Source organism: Mirounga leonina, unplaced genomic scaffold (genome assembly GCF_011800145.1).
Source record: "Mirounga leonina isolate KUSES-001 unplaced genomic scaffold, KU_Mleo_1.0 Mir_174, whole genome shotgun sequence".
Taxonomy (NCBI): domain Eukaryota; kingdom Metazoa; phylum Chordata; class Mammalia; order Carnivora; family Phocidae; genus Mirounga; species Mirounga leonina.
This window is the reverse complement of record NW_023270451.1, coordinates 76,779,910-76,795,933: the sequence shown is the minus strand read 5'-3', so window position 1 is coordinate 76,795,933 and position 16,024 is coordinate 76,779,910. Positions and strand designations below refer to the sequence as shown.

Here is a 16,024-nt window from a genome sequence, read left to right as displayed (position 1 = left end):
TCCTGTCCAGTCTACATGGCCACATACAGGGGGAGAGTGGCCTGGATGGCAGCAGCTACTACAGCGCCAGGTACAGTTGGGTGTGTCACAGCCTCAGCTGTTGTCGTCAGCCAGCTACACCTTCCTTTAGCCAGAGAAATCGGGCTCATTTCTGTTTCACGGCGAACTGATAGTTTCTCTGCTGGTTCTTCTGGGGCCCCGCAGATGGACTTCAGTGGTTGTGTTTGTGGAGCATGGTCATTTAAAGGAGTTCCATACTATCAGTCCAAGAAAAAGGTATACTCAGTAGTCAGTATCTTCCTCCCTGTTGTCTCCAATGTTTGCACAGTGAGTAGCCATTTACATACATTTTGGATTTATCCTTATCTTTCTTTTTGCAAAAACGAGCAAATGCATATACATAAAAGTATTTTCTGATTTCCCTTTTCTTGCACTAAAGGTAGCGTTCTATATGTACTGTTCTGTACCTTTTCTTTTCCACTTAAAAATAATTATTCCCGGGGCACCTGGGTGGCTCAGTCGGCTAAGCGTCTGCCTTTGGCTCAGGTCATGATCCCAGAGTCCTGGGATTGAGCCCCACATCGGGCTCTCTGCTCAGCGGGAGCCTGCCTCTCCCTCTCCCTGCCATTCCCTCTGCTTGTACTCTCTCTCTCAGCCAAATAAAATCTTTTAAAAAAATAATTATTCCCTTTCAGGACACTGAAGTCTTCTGAAATCTGTCTGTCTTCATAGCTGTCCATCACCAGTACATACCCTGTTTTATTGAATCTGTCCCCTTTGGAGGGATATTTTGCATTGTTTTAGGTCTTTTGTTGTTACAAGGGAAACACCACAGTGGATGATCTGGTATACGTGCTGTTTCATATTCATGGAGGTTAAAGTTCGAGAAGGTGAATGCAAATTCCTCTTAATAGGGTTGAACCATTATGCACTTTGCCTCAAGATGCTTGAGGTACCTGTTTGCCTTGGCCTTGCCAACAAGTGAGTCATCAAGCTCTTGGACTTTCGCTCTTCTTATGGGTAGCAAAGGGTGTTAACAGTGCATTTTGATTTGCTTTCTCTTCTGAATGAAGTTTAGTATTTTTTCCTAACTGTTACAGCCATTTGCCTTTTTCTATGGACAGTTTGTCTTTTTGTTCAATTTTCTGTCAGCTTTTGGTATTTTTTTTAATACGTTAAGAGCCTTTTATCTACTGGGGAGATGAGCACTCAGTTTCTTATACAAATCACAAACCTTTTCTCTTGATTTCTTAGTTGTCAGCTTTGTTTATAGAGTATTTTACCCATGCAGAAATGTTTATTTTTTAGTGAAATGTATCCATCTGTCTTGTGTATTGCTTCTGGATTTAGAGTTTAGTTAACTGTGGCTGCTTCTACTTCTGGAAGTTATTTTTGATTTTTTCCCTAATCAGAGCCTACCTTAGATACAGTTTGGAAAAATATGTCTGTCACCTTTCTGAGACTGGATGTCTTTTGTTATCACTGTAACGTAGTCTTCAGGGGGCCACAGACATCACACATCAGAAATAAAAGTGATCATTTTGATCAAATTCAGACTAAGATATGACTGATTCAGGATCTCCCCACTGACCTGAGAGTCACACAGTGTCCATGCAACCCAGGTGACAGCAGACAGCTGTCGTAACTCTAGCAAGCAAGGCTGCTGGGGCCTCTTTGGCCAGCTGGGACTCGGAGAGTGGGTCGCTTTCAGAAACAACTTCTCTGTTTACACGAATGACAGGGTCACAGAATATGACCTCCACATTCCAAAGTTATAATACCAGAGTTTGAGGGCAAGTTTGAAATGGCATTTACACATCAGCTCTCTGGTTTAGTTCTTTACTGTCCTACTAGCCTCCATTAAAATGTTTTATTCATGTGATTGAGTCCTATTTTTTCTTTTCTTGCCAACTTATGGATATTTTTGTTCATTTCATTTTTTTTTCCCGCTTCTACTAGTTTGGAAGTTATACACTGTATTACTTTTTTTTATTTTTTAAAGGCCACACTAGAAATTGTAACGTGTTCTTAGGTATGAGTCGGTCAGCATCTTTGTCCTCCTGTCAAATAATGTAAGAGCTCCCATATACCTTATTCCATTAATTTCCTCTCTTGTTTTTTAACTTCATGAGGTACTGTTACTTTAAACAATGAATGTTTCATTAGATTTACCCACATTTTACTGCTTTGTCCTTTCAGATTTTCTTAGATGAAGGTCTGTTGGAAAACTGTGTTTTTGTTTGCCTGAGTACATCTTTATTTTGCCCCCAATCCTGAAAGATATTTTCACTGGTTATAGCATTTTGGGGTGTGGTTATTTTCTCCTGGAACATTGAAGAGGTCATTCCACTGTCCCCTGGTTTCCATTGCTGCGGTTGCAAAATCAGCTGTGAGTCTAACCAGAGCCCCTTTTCCAGACTCACTCTTGTCTTCCTCTGGCTGATTTTCAGATTGTGTTGGTCTTGCTGTTATGCACTCGAACCCTGGTGTGGCTGGGCATGTGCTTTTATTTATCCTGTTGGAGATTCTTGGGGCTTCTTAGAACTTTGTGTCACTGAGTCTCCTTTGTTCTCCTTAAAATAGCCTTCAGCCTTTCCTCTCCTCTCTTTTCAGAGCTTTGGTTAGGTTCTGACCAGATCCAGGCCTTCTCTCTCTCTTATCTATGTCCCAGCTTCTCCCCCACATCTCCCATCCCCTCATTGCTGGGGCCCCGTTCTGGATAACTGCCCTCCCTTCTCATTCAGCTCACTCCTTCTCTCCTCAGGTGGTCTGCCCTGCTCGCAAGCCTGTCCTTGCAAAGAGTGTCTCTTTCACTTCTAGAAGTTCTTTCTGGTTCTTTTTTAAACCCTCCACATCTTTTTATAGTTCAGTTCCTTGCATATATTTTTAAAGTTTGTCTTTTATTTCTTTAAACGCAGAAAGAATAATTGTTGTGTTATAATCTTATAATCTTGCCTCATAATTTCAGCATCTTCAGTCTCCACGGTCTATTTCTGGCTGATTCTTGCTTGTGGGACCTTGGTTAGTTATAACTGTGCTGTTTTCCTAGGAGAGTTATTTGTGGGAGTTCTTTGAGGCTTAGGGTGAAGGTACATGTCTCATGCCAGTGGAAACAGAAGGTAGATCTATTGTAGGAAGAACAGAGCATTCTGAAATGGAGTCAGAAGGATTTCGAATTATAGGGATGTAGTCCCTGTTCCTAGACCTGTTGGGTCCCTTGTCTTTTAGAACTCAGTCTTTCTTTACTTATGTTTTTTGGAAAGATCATATGGTGCTTATGTTATGTGAAACCTGTAATTAAACATGCTGATATTGCAGTGGTATGAAATAAGCTTAGTCCCTTTAAATAGGATATATACAGACTGCAAATAGCCTCTTAGCAGTTCCAGTCAAACTTCTACTGTCAGACGAGGTTTCTTTTTTTTTTTTTTAAGATTCATTTATTTATTTGAGAGAGAGCATGAGCATGAGTGTTGGGGGAGGGGGAAAGGGAGAGAGAGAATCCCAAGCAGAATCCCTGTTGAGTGCGGAGCCTGACGCAGGACTTGATCTCATGATTTGAGATCATGACCTAAGCCGAAATCAAGCTGGACGCTCAACTGACTGCCACCCAGGTGCTCCTGCCAAATGAGTTTTGACATACATTTTCTAAAATGTTTTTGTATGCCAATTATACCTCATTGAGGCTGCTTGAAAAAAGAGCTCTTTGAATTTTTAAATTGTGGATGAAAGTTTGTGTGTGCTCCTTTTATCAGATACTCTCTGCCTTCCATGCAAGTGTTGAGATACAGGTGAGAGATGGATCCCTCGTGCCTGATTGTTTAGGGTTTGGCCACGTGGGCAAAGACAGACGTGCTCCTACGTGGTGGATAATGTGCTTAGGTGTCTCCTCACCTTTTACCTGCTTTTACAAAATGTTAGGCTGAGACCCCAGACTGGTGGTACCAGCTAGTGGCGGCTGCTGATAGTAGATCTGCTTGAGTCTAAGAACAAAATCTCAGTGTTTTTGTTTACATTTTGTAGCAGTGTCAAGTTTCAAGGCCCAAAGAGCATCCCAGACCATTGGGATCCCTCAGCCCTGCCAGACCCTGGCTTTAAGGTATGGGACTTGCGCTGCCTTGGGCCATGGAGGAGGGTGTTCTTAGACATAGTGAGTGAGGAGACTCCACCACTGAGGAAGCTGTGAGGCCAGGCTGGGGCTGGAGGGAGGAGCTGTGTGGGGTTTTATTTTCTGGTCTTGGGGATTTTAAGGCTGGGTGATCACCAGGAAAATGGTTGTGGCCCCAAGGGGAAAGGATGTATTGTGGATGAAGGATGATGACCTGGAAATTTCTGGAAAGGGCAGAAATAGGAGCTTAACAGCTGCTTAGCCAATAAGTATTAGTTTTACTAAGCAAGAAAACAAAACCAGGGGAGGATTTGCATATGATGAGGGACATAGAGAGGGGAGTTCCTGTTGGAAAGTGCCAGATACCAGAAGACAGGAACACCAATTCACATGGCTCATGTCAGGCCTGCCAGCTGACAAGAGCTACACTGAGTTCTGTAGAGTACTCAGGTCATTGTCCACTACTGCCTCATGTATGTGGGGCCCTCAGACTGCCCTCTGACGCTGACTTCCTGCCGAGCACTGTGCAGATGGGCTCTGGGTTTGTCTGCCCTGAGAGCACTCCTCTCGTTGAGTTGCACCCAGACCCCGGCATGCACCCAGACCCCAGCAGCCCAGACACACGTGGGAAGGGCTGCGTGAGTCTGAACAGCAGTACTCAGTGTCACAGGATGAGGTGACCATATTAAGGGGAATAGGGAAGGCTTCACTGGGTCCACACCTAAGTGATGCCCGATGCTTGTACCTGCAGAAGTAGGGGACGAACATAAAGGTCAGTGGAAACTGCATAGGGAAGGAGCCCAGGTCAGGATGGAGGGTGTGCAAGGATGCTGGGGAACAGGAGGGAGGTCAGGGCCGTGCTGTGGAGCGCTTGGTTGTGGGGCTGAGCTGCAGGCCATGACAGGTATGGGAGCCCTTGACAGTCTGGTCCGGGGGGGCAGGCTGGTCCCCACTTGAGGGAGAGGAGTTTGATGTCCTCCCATGGGATGGGAGCAAGGAAACCAGAGTCAGAGTTTCAGTTGCAGGAGCCCTGTGGATGTTCAGACTGCACTCAGGGTAGGGGAAGGCCATGTACAGAGGGGTTTCCCAGGGATCCCCTAACAGGCTGTCATCGGGCCAAGCCTTGTAGAGTAGGGAACAGGGTGGTTGGTTAAGTGCAGGCTGCAAGTGCAGGAATTTGTGGATTGTCACTGTGCAGAGGTCAGCTGCCCTTGGTCAGGGCCCCTCCTGGCCCCTAGGGGGTGCTATTTCCCAGAGCAAGGCACTGAGGGAGAGGTGGGCTCGGCTGGGAGGATGCAGTAGCCAGGCACCGTCCCGCAAGTCTCCTCGGGCTCCTGAGTTGATGCGTGCCCGTCTGCCAGCCTGACCTCTTCCTTAGCACTCGCAGTGAGGCGTGCTCCTGCTGCACGCACTGCTGCCCGTGAGCCTGAACCTGCTTTAGCGGGGTTTGCCCCCCTCCGCCGAACGTGTGCACTCCGCATTTACTGACACCAACTCTGATCCTGTAGACTATGTAGTCTGCCCTGTGTGGGTACAGAGGAGGAGCGGGGACGTCCTGGGGACACCCGGAGTGGTGCTGACGTGAGCATCACGTACCTGTCCTTTAGGAGGGTTTCATAGTGAACAAAAGACAAGTGACCACAAACTGCATACACCCCACGGCTGGAGAGACTACACCCCTACACCCCTGGGCGAAGGGAGAGTGGTGATCACTGTCTGGGCTTGCTGGCAGTTCTAGCATTTTATGAGCAGCCTTGGGAAGGGACTGATCTATATTTTACACTTTGAGGGTAACAGACAAAAAATATTTGCTTCCTGCAGAAGATAACCCTCAGTTCTTCATCAGACGAGTATCAAAAGGTCTGGAACCTATTCAACCGTACGCTGCCTTTCTACATTGTTCAGAAGATTGAGCGAGTCCAGAATCTGGCCCTTTGGGAAGTCTACCAGTGGTACGTGAGGGGCCCACTCTTGCTGGGCTGGTGACCATCCCCTCCAGTACATGCATGGGAGGCTAGCTGCTTGCCAACGTGTCCTGGGTTTCAGGGACAATCTGAGATGGCAGCCACTGCTTGCCCAGTGCTGGTGGCATCGGGAGCTGTGTCCCTGCTTTCCTCCCCATCTCTCTGTCTTTATAGCTTAGTGCTGGCACATCCCTCAGAGCTGAGGGGGCTCAAGCTGTCCTGGTGACAGCCAGCACTTGGGCTGGTGCCTTCTGCCTCCCTGCCTGAAGATCAGCAGACTGGTCTGTGTCAGCCACCCACGCCCAGAGGAAGATAGAGCTGTTGTCCTGATAGCCAGGGAGCCGGGCCTCATTTTTGTGCCTGAGGACTAGCATGTTTTTGGGTGCTTAGCGACTTGTCCTTGTAGGGAGGAGATCTGCAGCGGGTCACCAAGGCGGGCCTGGGGTCCTGCTGACCTGTCCCCAGAAGAGGGGGTTGGAGCAGCGTCATCTGTACTCTGGGACCAGTGATGAAATCAGGGTAACTGAGGGGGAGAGGGATGGCCCCCCACTGACCAGCATGCCCCAGCTTCCCAGCTTCCCTAGCTAAGCTCCAGGGGAAGCGAGGTGGTGAGGAAGAAGTGGGTCTGGTCTGCTTCGGGAGTTCAAGAAGTGGAAGAGGCCTTGAGCTGTGGAGGCAAAGGCTTCCCTTGTGCTTTTCACCCTGGTCTCACGGGCCTGGACTCAGGATGCTTCTCATACAATGTGTTTTCTTGGGTCAAGTGGCCTGTATTTGGCACCAAGCACCCTCTGCCTCCTGTCCCATGATTCTAGGCAAAAAGGGCAGATGCAGAAGAGAAGCGGAGGGAAGGTGGTCGATGAGAGGCAGCTGTTCCATGGCACCAGTGTGAATTTCGTCGATGCCATCTGCCAGCAGAACTTTGACTGGCGGGTCTGTGGTCTTCATGGTACTTCCTACGGCAAGGGTAAGGGCAAAGGTGGCCCTGCTGACAGAACCCGGCTTTCCTCCCAGGGGCTGGGAAACCCTTTTAAAGCAAATTGATGGAGGGCATGGGGGAACCTGTGTGAGTTGATGAACTGGGTCCAACTCCGTGAGTTATGGACTCCTGGCCCTCTGGGGGGCGTGCCCAGCTGGTGGCACCCTTCCTCTCCGTGTGCAGCCAGGAGCCTCACCCAAGGTTCCAGCAGGAGCTGCCCTGCTCAGGCTGGGCTTTGTGTCCCTGTGGAGTGGAGGCCCTGGAGATGGTGAGCATGGGTGGGGGGAGGAGAGCAGGTGCCTTCCCAACCCCGAGTCCGGCCCTGGACTGTGCCCCCGTGATCATCAGAATGGGGATCTGAACACTTGAGATCCCAGATGGAATGGGAGTTAGCTGTTTTCCTGTGTTATTTTTAAGCTTTATTTGGAAATAATTTCAAACTCACAGGGAAGTCTCAAGGATAATATTTTTAAAACTCCTGCATAAATTTTACCTAGATTCATCAGCTTTAACCTTTTGCTGCATTGGCTTTATTTCTTTGGACCCATTTGCCAGTAGGTGGCATACATCATGCCCTTTCCTCCTTGAGTGCCTCTTAAGAACAAGGACGTTCTTTGCTGTAACCATGACATGGTTGCTAAGTTCAAACTTCTCATATGATGTGATGCTGTAGTCAGCAGCCCCTCTTCCGACTCCATCACTTGTCCATCAATCAGCCTTAATCAGGTGTGGCAACAGCTGCAGGGGCAGGATGGACGGAAGCCAGTGGTGGGTCGTGTATCCGAATGTGTGTGTGGCAGCCTCCAGTGCAGGTCCCATTCAACGAGCTTCGGAATTCTTGATGAGGGGCTGCTGGTGGCTACAGTGCTCCGTGTATGGGATCTTATGCTCTTTCCGCACCAACCCTATGAGGCTGGCATGACAGCCCCATTTTAGAGCTGAGGAAGCTGAGGTTTGGGGGCTAGGGAGTGATGTGCCCAGGGGACCTTTAGGATTTGAGGGACCAAGTCAGAACTTGAGTTTTCTCTCTCGGAGTTTGGTGATGCCTCTGATGCCCTTCATGAGGGAAGAGGCTGGAGAAATGGAGGACAGGGAGGCAGGGGTGTCACCTGGCTGACGGGACACCCGAGCCTCCCCTTCCAGGCTGCGGGCTACCCCCCGCCCCCGCCGCCCAGCTGAGCCCACGTGTGTCCTTGCAGGGAGCTACTTTGCCCGAGACGCTGCATATTCCCACCACTACAGCAAATCCGACACCAAGTCCCACACGATGTTCCTGGCCCGGGTGCTGGTGGGGGAGTTCATCCGAGGCAACGCCTCCTTCGTCCGCCCCCCGGCCAAGGAGGGCCTTGGCAACGTCTTCTACGACAGCTGCGTGAACAGCATGTCTGACCCCTCTATCTTCGTGGTCTTCGAGAAGCACCAGGTCTACCCAGAGTACATCATCCAGTACGTCAGCTCCACCAAGCTCATGGTGGGGGCCTCCACCCTCTTCTCCTTGGCATCTTTCTTTGGGGGCCGGCAGTGAGCCCGCCAGGGTGTTTTTAATGCCTTTCAGGCCTGTCTTCCTTGGAGTAGCTATTCGGGAAGGTGTGGCTTTTGTTTTTTTTTTTTTTTTTTTTTTTTTTTAACAAACTTTTAATGAACTGTTCATTTAACGTTGACTTCCTGATGAAGTTACATTCTTAATCTTGCACTGGTAATGGTTTTCGGTTTTAAGCCACTCTTGGGCTCGTTACTAGACTAACCAGAAGTGATTATAGGTGGTCCTGTTTATTGCCTTTTACTAGTGTGTTAAAGTTTTATTACTTACACTCTTTTTTGACTTTGCGGCTGATTGGCACCAGGCAGAGTTTCTAGATACTATTTTATGGATTGATTTTAAATTTAAGTTTCTGTCTCTGCAGTGAGTCATTTGGTTTTTCAGGGTCTCAGTGGCATCTTGTTTAATTTTTTGTCAAAATGACACAGTAGCCATCAGTGCAGGAGGCCTCCCTGTCTGTTGCTCTGGCTCTAATCCAGGCAGCTCTTCTCCTGGGCTTCTGGCCTTGGAGTCGGCCCATCAGTCACGGTGTGAGAGCAAGTGGCTACTGTGTGGCATCACTGGGGCCCTGTCGCGGGGTCCACACCATTCAGTGGAAGGTGACAGGGATGAGTGGCTGCCAAGGACCCCCGGGCTCTGCCCACGAAGGCCCATTCCCACATCTGAGCACACTGGACACCCTCCGAATGTGGGTTTTCTGTTCCTGTGAGATTTGAATACCTGTGCTGCAAATGTCACAACGGAGAATGGAAATAAAAGAATATTTATCTGAAGTGGGCGACAACCAAAGCTCATTCTTCAGCATCTATTTATCGAGCACCTGCGGGGTACAGACACTTTTCTGGGTTTTGGGATATAACAGAGCCCCCAGTACTGGCCTTGGGGGCTGTGTGTGTGACTTATCCTAAAGCTGATGAACCTGAAGGTTCAGGGCCACTCACTTGCTGGGGCTTCTTCCACAACCGTAAGAGGGGCCCTAACTATATGGCCACATGGTCCTACATCTCCGTTAAATTTGCAAAAGTTACATATTCCTATTTTTTTTCTTTCCCCCAACCGCTATGAATTTCAAGTTCCACAAAACCCAGATTGACTACTGAGCAGAGTGTGTTGTGGACATGGAGGGGTGGGTGCGTTCTGAGTGTGTCTTGCACACATAGCAGTCGATGGGAGTCTCTGTTTTTTTTTTTTAAGATTTTATTTATTTATTTGACAGAGAGGGAACACAAGCAGGGGGAGTGGGAGAGGGAGAAGCAGACCTCGCGCTGAGCAAGAAGCCCGATGCGGGGCTCGATCCCAGGGCCCTGGGACCATGACCTGAGCTGAAGGCAGCCACTTAACCGACTGAGCCACCCAGGCGCCCCGTCGATGGGAGTCTCTGCTGGGCACTGGCTGGCTCTGCTCCGGGGAGGAGGGGCGGGCAGGGCAGCTCTGTGTCCTGAGGTGGCTCTCGCTGTTGGTCTCCAGGTTCAGTCCTCAGCAATGGGCTCCTCCTCCTCCTCCCCTACACCCTTCTTGCCCATCCCCCCACCTTCCTAATACAGTGTGTCCACTTCATGGGACGCCTCTGCTTCTGTCACTTTGTCCTCAAGTTCTCCTATCCAAGGCTGTTGAGTTTTTCCATCTTTGGAACAGGTGTAGGGAATGCCCTGGAACCTTACACAGGTGAGCTAATCAAGGCAGAGAAGAACTGAATTCTATGACCAGAAAAATGTAGCAACAGCTGTACTACCTTACCCACCTGTTGGGCTAGTCACCTGGTTGTACATGGTATGATTTTCAGAGCCACCAAAATATTTACCCCATACCCTGACTGATGAAATTTTATTCACTGCTTTTCGATTGAGTCATGGTCCTACTACAGTGTAGGCGGGGAGGCAGAGGGGTGTCAGGGAGAACCATCAAATCAGGTGCTTGCCTGCTAAGTCTTAAATGTAAATGATCCCATGCTCATTAACCACCTGGCTGCTGGGAGCTGAATGATGGGCAGCAAGGATGGTCCACTGGGGAGTGTGGGTGGGACGGATGGCTGGCGAAACCTGGTGTGGGAGGTGATCACATGCTCCAGACAAGGCAGTTGAGCTACAAAGACCGCAGGGGCCCTGGATTTGCTCACCTTTCAGAAAGCAAGCCAGGAAGGACACCTGCTTGGACCTGAAATTTGAGAGACGGACGGGGTCCGTGTGACCAGGCTGTGGGATCAGGGGGGTGGGCATGTGATGGGACGAAGTCAAAATGATGGTAACTCTCTTGGTGCAAAGAGGCGGTGGCACCCAGGGCAAGTGTGTGTGACTGACTAGTCACGAGGACCTGGCTGAGATCCAGCTAAAGGGTCCTGTGGAGGGTCCAGTCCGTGCCATCTCCTGCCCCGTGGTAGCTGGCATTGCACACGGATGGTGGGATTTCAGGGGAGCTAGGGATTGTGGGTTGAAACAGTGGAAGGGCCGAGTCCAGCAATTCTAGAACATGAGGAAGCCTCACTGCTGTCTGAAGATGAGAAGCACCTGGACAGAGAAGGTGAGGGAAGCCAACGGATGGAGCTGACAGGCCAGGGGCGCTGGGTGCAGGCTGTGCTCTGAGGAGGGAGCCAGCTGCTCTGTTGGGCCCTTCTCGAGGATGAGGCTCTGTGATGGCCATAGAGGGTCGGGGGCTGGGAGATGGGCAGGCCAGTCAGGAAGGGCAGATGGGTCACCAGGAATGGGAACGTGTGGCTTTCTCCGATGAGTCTGAGCCCCAGGACCAGACATCTCGAAGGGGCTGGGGCCCAGACAGGAGAAGTGGTGAGAGCGAGGGTGGAGAGAGAGCTGTGTGATAGGCTGGCTGGGCAGCTCCTAGGGCTGGGACAGCACTGGGGGACGAGGCTGCCTTCCTGTCTATGGGGAAGGACTCTGGGGGAAGCATGGGGTCTTCTGGGCTGGAGTGGGAGAGGACCCAACGGCAGAGGCAGCATCCACAGCCATGGATACGTGGAAACCTCTTGTGCCAGCTCTCCTGAAACAGCCTAAAGATGGGTCAGCATCTGGGTAGCCATGCTTCCCGACTCCTGCTCAGAATGCTATCTATAGGACATTCATCCTCTTCATGCTGCTCAGATGGTGCAGAGGAGGGGGCTTTGATCAAGGTCAGCTGCCCCGTTTTACATATGACACAGAGGCACAGGGACGTGGGAAGACCAACAGCCACGTGGCTGGTGGCAGATGTGGGATTCAACTTGAGAGCCCTTCTCAGCAACACGATAGTTTTAACAAATTCACTTCTATATTTTGACTCTTTGATCAAAATTAAGAGAAGGTCCGATGACTACATTTCAGTCTCTCTCACTCTTCTGTGTATTAAAACCTTATAAAGTTAGTATTATCCTACCTAGGAAAATCAAAGCATAAGAAAGCTTTTGAGCCACTGTTGAAGCTGGGCTTCTGATAAATGTCATTTTTTTAAGTCACACACCCCGAGTGCACCAGAAGCTGAAGAGGCCCAGGAGCTGCTGCCATCCAGGGCAGCTCACCTGAGCATCCCCGTGTCCTCTGCCCTATAGATTCCTTCCATCCTGAGGCCAGGACTTCCTTCAAAACCCCGAGTTCTCAGTCATTTTGGCAAAGTACATTTTTTGCTTATTTATCAGCAATCCCTGATGGAGAGAGGTGGCTCAGTGGTTCGTACATCATCAGCAAAGTCAAAACTAAGTGCAACAAACATTTATTAAGCATTTAGGAAATCTCCTATAGAGACCTCTTTTATACTTGCATGTCAGGGACCCTTTCAATTGCTTCAGTGATGTTTTCGCCCAAAATCTGAATTTTCACATGAAGGTTTTCTTTGAATCTGGGAGTGTCCTCATAACACTAACTGTCAGCGGGAGACAATCTTGATGTAGACGCCATTCTTTGGACCTAGGGCAGATTTGGATTCTAGCTGCAGTGGTACCTAAAAGAGAGATGAAGAGACTGGTTACAGCTAACTGCATCTACAGGGAAACTTCTTTGGAACTGGGCCTGGGGTTGTGGAAATGAGGGACAGCAGGGCTGAGTGAGCAAAGCAGCCTCCCTAGCATGGCCCTGAGAAGCCAGCAAAGCTGCATCTCGGGGACACTGGGGGCTGGGGCCCCAGCAGCACACTGGTGCCTGACCCTCTTTCCCATGTTAATAAAATGCTGCCGCTGAGTAAGGAACTTAGCATTTATCCTCCCAAGAAGCCTGCATAAGAAGTAGTAGTATCTCACTCTGCAAAAGAAGAAATGGAGGTTCAACGAGGCCAAGTGACTCGTCCAAGGTCACACAACTGGAAAGTGAAGAGCAAAGCCTCAAGCTCTCTCACCTCCCCTCCTCTCACTCCCCGGTGCCCTGGCGGTAACTGAGCAGCCCCCTCTCTTTCCAAGGGGCTTTGGGAGAGTGGCTTCATACTGTCCCCTTCTCATGTGTGCCGTGGTCTAGCCTCACCGCCATTCAGAAAGCTTTCCTCATTAACTTACAAGGCAGATTGATGGTGGACTGGGGACTTGGAAGAAAAGCCAAAGAATTACTCAAGAAGCAGCGTGTCCCCTTGAGTTCTGGGTAAAATGATGGCTCAATGGCTAATGTGAATGAACGATTTAAGGGAAAGAAGAATCACCGGGCCTTAGTATTGGGGTCTTGGTGGGCTTTTCAGATGTCTTTGGGGGCTATAGTTCAAATGGGAGACAAGTTATATCACCAAGAAACAAGATGAACTAAACTTGTGCTATCCCGTATGGTAGTCAGTAGCGCGCATGGCAACTGAGCATTAGAAATATGCTTAGCGCAAATGAGGGGCCGAGTTTTTACTTGATTATTAAAATTTACATAGCCACATGTGACTAGCAGCTACTGTATTAACACCAGTCTAGACAAACTGGAAACACCATTGGACTTCCAAAAAGGAATCAGTTGGAGCTAGCAAAGTCAGGGAGGGCTTCCTGGAGGAATGGACACCTGAGGTGGGGCTAGGAATGGGAGAAGCCCTGTAAGCAGGACTTCTCAAGGGCCACTTTGGGATCTGAGGGAACACTAAAGGATTTGGAAGATGGGATTAGGCTGGGGGCAGGGAAGTGGAGGCGGGGGATGGCATTCCAGCTAGGGAGGAGTGGGTAGAACCCTCCCAGAGTGGGAAGTTGGGGCAGAAAACACAAAGTGGGCTCAGACGAGCTCTCTGTAGATCCAGGAGGCTCAGGGACTCATGCCTGGTTCTTGAGCTGGGGAATGCCAGGCATAAGCAGGGTTTTGGGACAAAGACTGCTGTACCATTTGTCAAGATCAAGGGGGAATGAGACAAACCCCAAAGGGAAGTCCTGCACACACGGAACACCTCATTCATTTGGGGGCCTGCCCTTCTCTCTGTTGGTTTGGCTCTATGTTTCCAATTTGCCCCTCCCTCTCTCCAGCCTTGAACCCAGTCTCTGTCAGAGGCAATGCCGCTCTCGGACTCTAGAAGTTGTCCACTCATCACTGTGTACTTAGTACCTGCCCCCATTCATACTCGTGTCCGGCTGTGCAGAGGGCTCCTGAACAGGCATGGAGGGGCACCATGTTCAGGCTGTGTAGGCACAGACACCGCAGAGAGGCAGCTAGAGGGAGAGGAAGGAGGGAGGTTTGGGGGGCGCGCCACATCTGGTTGGAACCCGTTTCTTCGCTCCCTGGCTAGTCGTTCATTTGCTCTTTAACATTCGTTCAGTGAACGCGTGAGCACCTGCGCCGTTCCTCGTGCTGGAGACTGCAACAGTGAATAGGACAGACTTGGTTCCTGCCCTCACAGAGCCTGGAGCCCAAGTGCGTGGCCTCAGGCAAGTGACTTAACCTCTCTGAGCTTTGTCTTAGCTCCTCACCTGAAGAATGGGAATAATACAACCTACTCTGGGGGATCCCTGGGTCCTCTTCGCTGAACAGGGAAGAGCTCCAGCCTCGCAGGCGCAGCCTCGCAGAACAGAGGAGGTCGGTCGTAGTAATAGGAACGCAGACTCGGGTTCTGGGCCAGGCGCGTACCGGAGCACTTGTGCGGACCCATTCAACCCTCACACAACAGGAACGGGGCGGGGAGGGGGGGAAGGTGTGATTATTCCCACCCCCCTCCCACTGGTCCGGAGAACTGGCCCAGCACTGAGAGCCGGGGTGAGGACCGCCCCCTCCCTCGGCGCCCCAAGCCGCGGCCTCACCGGCGTCTCCACGCAGGCCTCGAACCGGAACCGGCGCAGGACGCGCAGCAGCGTCAGCTTGACCTCCAGGAGCCCCAGCCGCACCCCGAGGCAGCTCCGCGGGCCCGCCCCGAACGGCAGGTACGTGAAGGGACGTCGTCGTCGCTGCGCCTCGGCCTTGAACCTGCGGCGGGGGGGCCGGGCGGTCAGGGTAGGCCCCGGGACACCCGCCTCGCTTCCCGGGGGGCCTCGTCAGCCGCTCGCAGTGGCCCAGGGGCCCCTTCCTCTGAGGCCGCGCCCCCAGCACGTGGGCCTGAACCCCGTCGCCGTCAACGGACTCCTGTCCCCTCGGGCCCTCGAGCTGTCCCTGAGCTTCCGTCCTGCCCTCTCCGCAATCCCGCAAAGCCCCGGACGGACTGCGGAGGAGAAGGATCACCTGGAAGGCCCTCTTGCCCCCCGCCCCCAGAACTGATTGTGTTGTTAATGAATCTGAAGGCTCACTAGGATCCACCAGGATAAAAATCTTAAGAACCCACAGGTGGCTCCAGATTCCCCAGGAGCCAGAACAGGACACCAGGCGTCACCAGCTCCCTGAGCAGAATCCCTGGGGACCAGCCCTGCCTGGAGGCGGCGTCGTGCGGGTTTATCCACGGAGGCCACCCTGGCCGCCGGCTCCCCTGCCCACACCTGCCTCTCCGGTTCCCGCGGTGAAACTGGAACCACTGGGGGCTTTTTGTGTTTGGGCCGCTGCAGGAATTCTCCTACCTGCTGTCACACAGCATTTGCCACCTGTGCTCCGGGACAGTAGAGCTGGGTGCCCACACTGTCTCATAATAGCCAGCTCACTTCGGCTTCAGCCCTGGCGCTCGATATTCACTGCGTTCAGCTGGAAATTATTTATCTGGGTCCCGCTGCCCATGGCTTCCCCGGGGCGGGATCGTAGGGGTGGGGCCTCTTTCCACGGGAATTTGAAATTCCTCAAGGTGGAAACAGGGTCTGTCTGCCCAGCCCTCCCCACTGCCAGATCACACCAGGAGGGGATAGCCATCGATTCGGATGAGGAGGGTGTGGATGCCTGCTCAGACATTTTCCACCCGGGAGCCTAGAAATGAAATGTAGACAAGGGACCCAATCCACATAGGGGACCAAGGAGTGGGGATCTGGGTCGACCTTGTTAGCACAGCTGGATCTCTTGAGTTCGGGGAGAAATTTCTGTGATTACTCTTGTTTTGGAACAAGCTCCGATTTTTTTAAAAAAAGGAAATGATGTTTTGTTACGTTCCAGTGCACACCA

The 16,024-nt window shown here is 51.0% G+C and overlaps 2 protein-coding genes across 6 annotated transcripts in view; one reads left to right on the top strand and one right to left on the bottom strand.

Annotated features, from left to right (window-relative positions):
- The window catches only part of PARP12 (poly(ADP-ribose) polymerase family member 12), a 64,978-nt gene that overhangs the window by 28,888 nt on the left and 20,066 nt on the right, over positions 1-16,024 (top strand). Inside the window, exons 9-14 of one of the 5 annotated variants that reach the window (XR_004682123.1) lie at positions 4,024-4,099; positions 5,930-6,060; positions 6,885-7,036; positions 8,248-8,494; positions 14,274-14,382; positions 14,768-14,871. Coding sequence is in view for 3 of the 5 variants with exons in the window: in XM_035021216.1 (XP_034877107.1) it covers positions 4,024-4,099; positions 5,930-6,060; positions 6,885-7,036; positions 8,248-8,573 (685 nt within the window). In the remaining 2 variants the exon portion in view is untranslated. Of the gene's footprint in view, positions 1-4,023; positions 4,100-5,929; positions 6,061-6,884; positions 7,037-8,247; positions 9,362-14,273; positions 15,978-16,024 lie in introns of those variants that run through there. The other 4 variants (XR_004682122.1, XM_035021217.1, XM_035021218.1 and 1 more) reach the window with 4 other exon arrangements.
- TBXAS1 (thromboxane A synthase 1) overlaps positions 12,269-16,024 on the bottom strand; it is a 156,745-nt gene continuing 152,989 nt past the window's right edge. Inside the window, exons 13-14 of the mRNA XM_035021219.1 lie at positions 14,752-14,914; positions 12,269-12,512 (exon numbers count right to left, since the gene is read on the bottom strand). Of these exons, the coding sequence (XP_034877110.1) occupies positions 12,438-12,512; positions 14,752-14,914 (238 nt within the window). The 3' untranslated portion in view covers positions 12,269-12,437. The remainder of the gene's footprint in view (positions 12,513-14,751; positions 14,915-16,024) is intronic.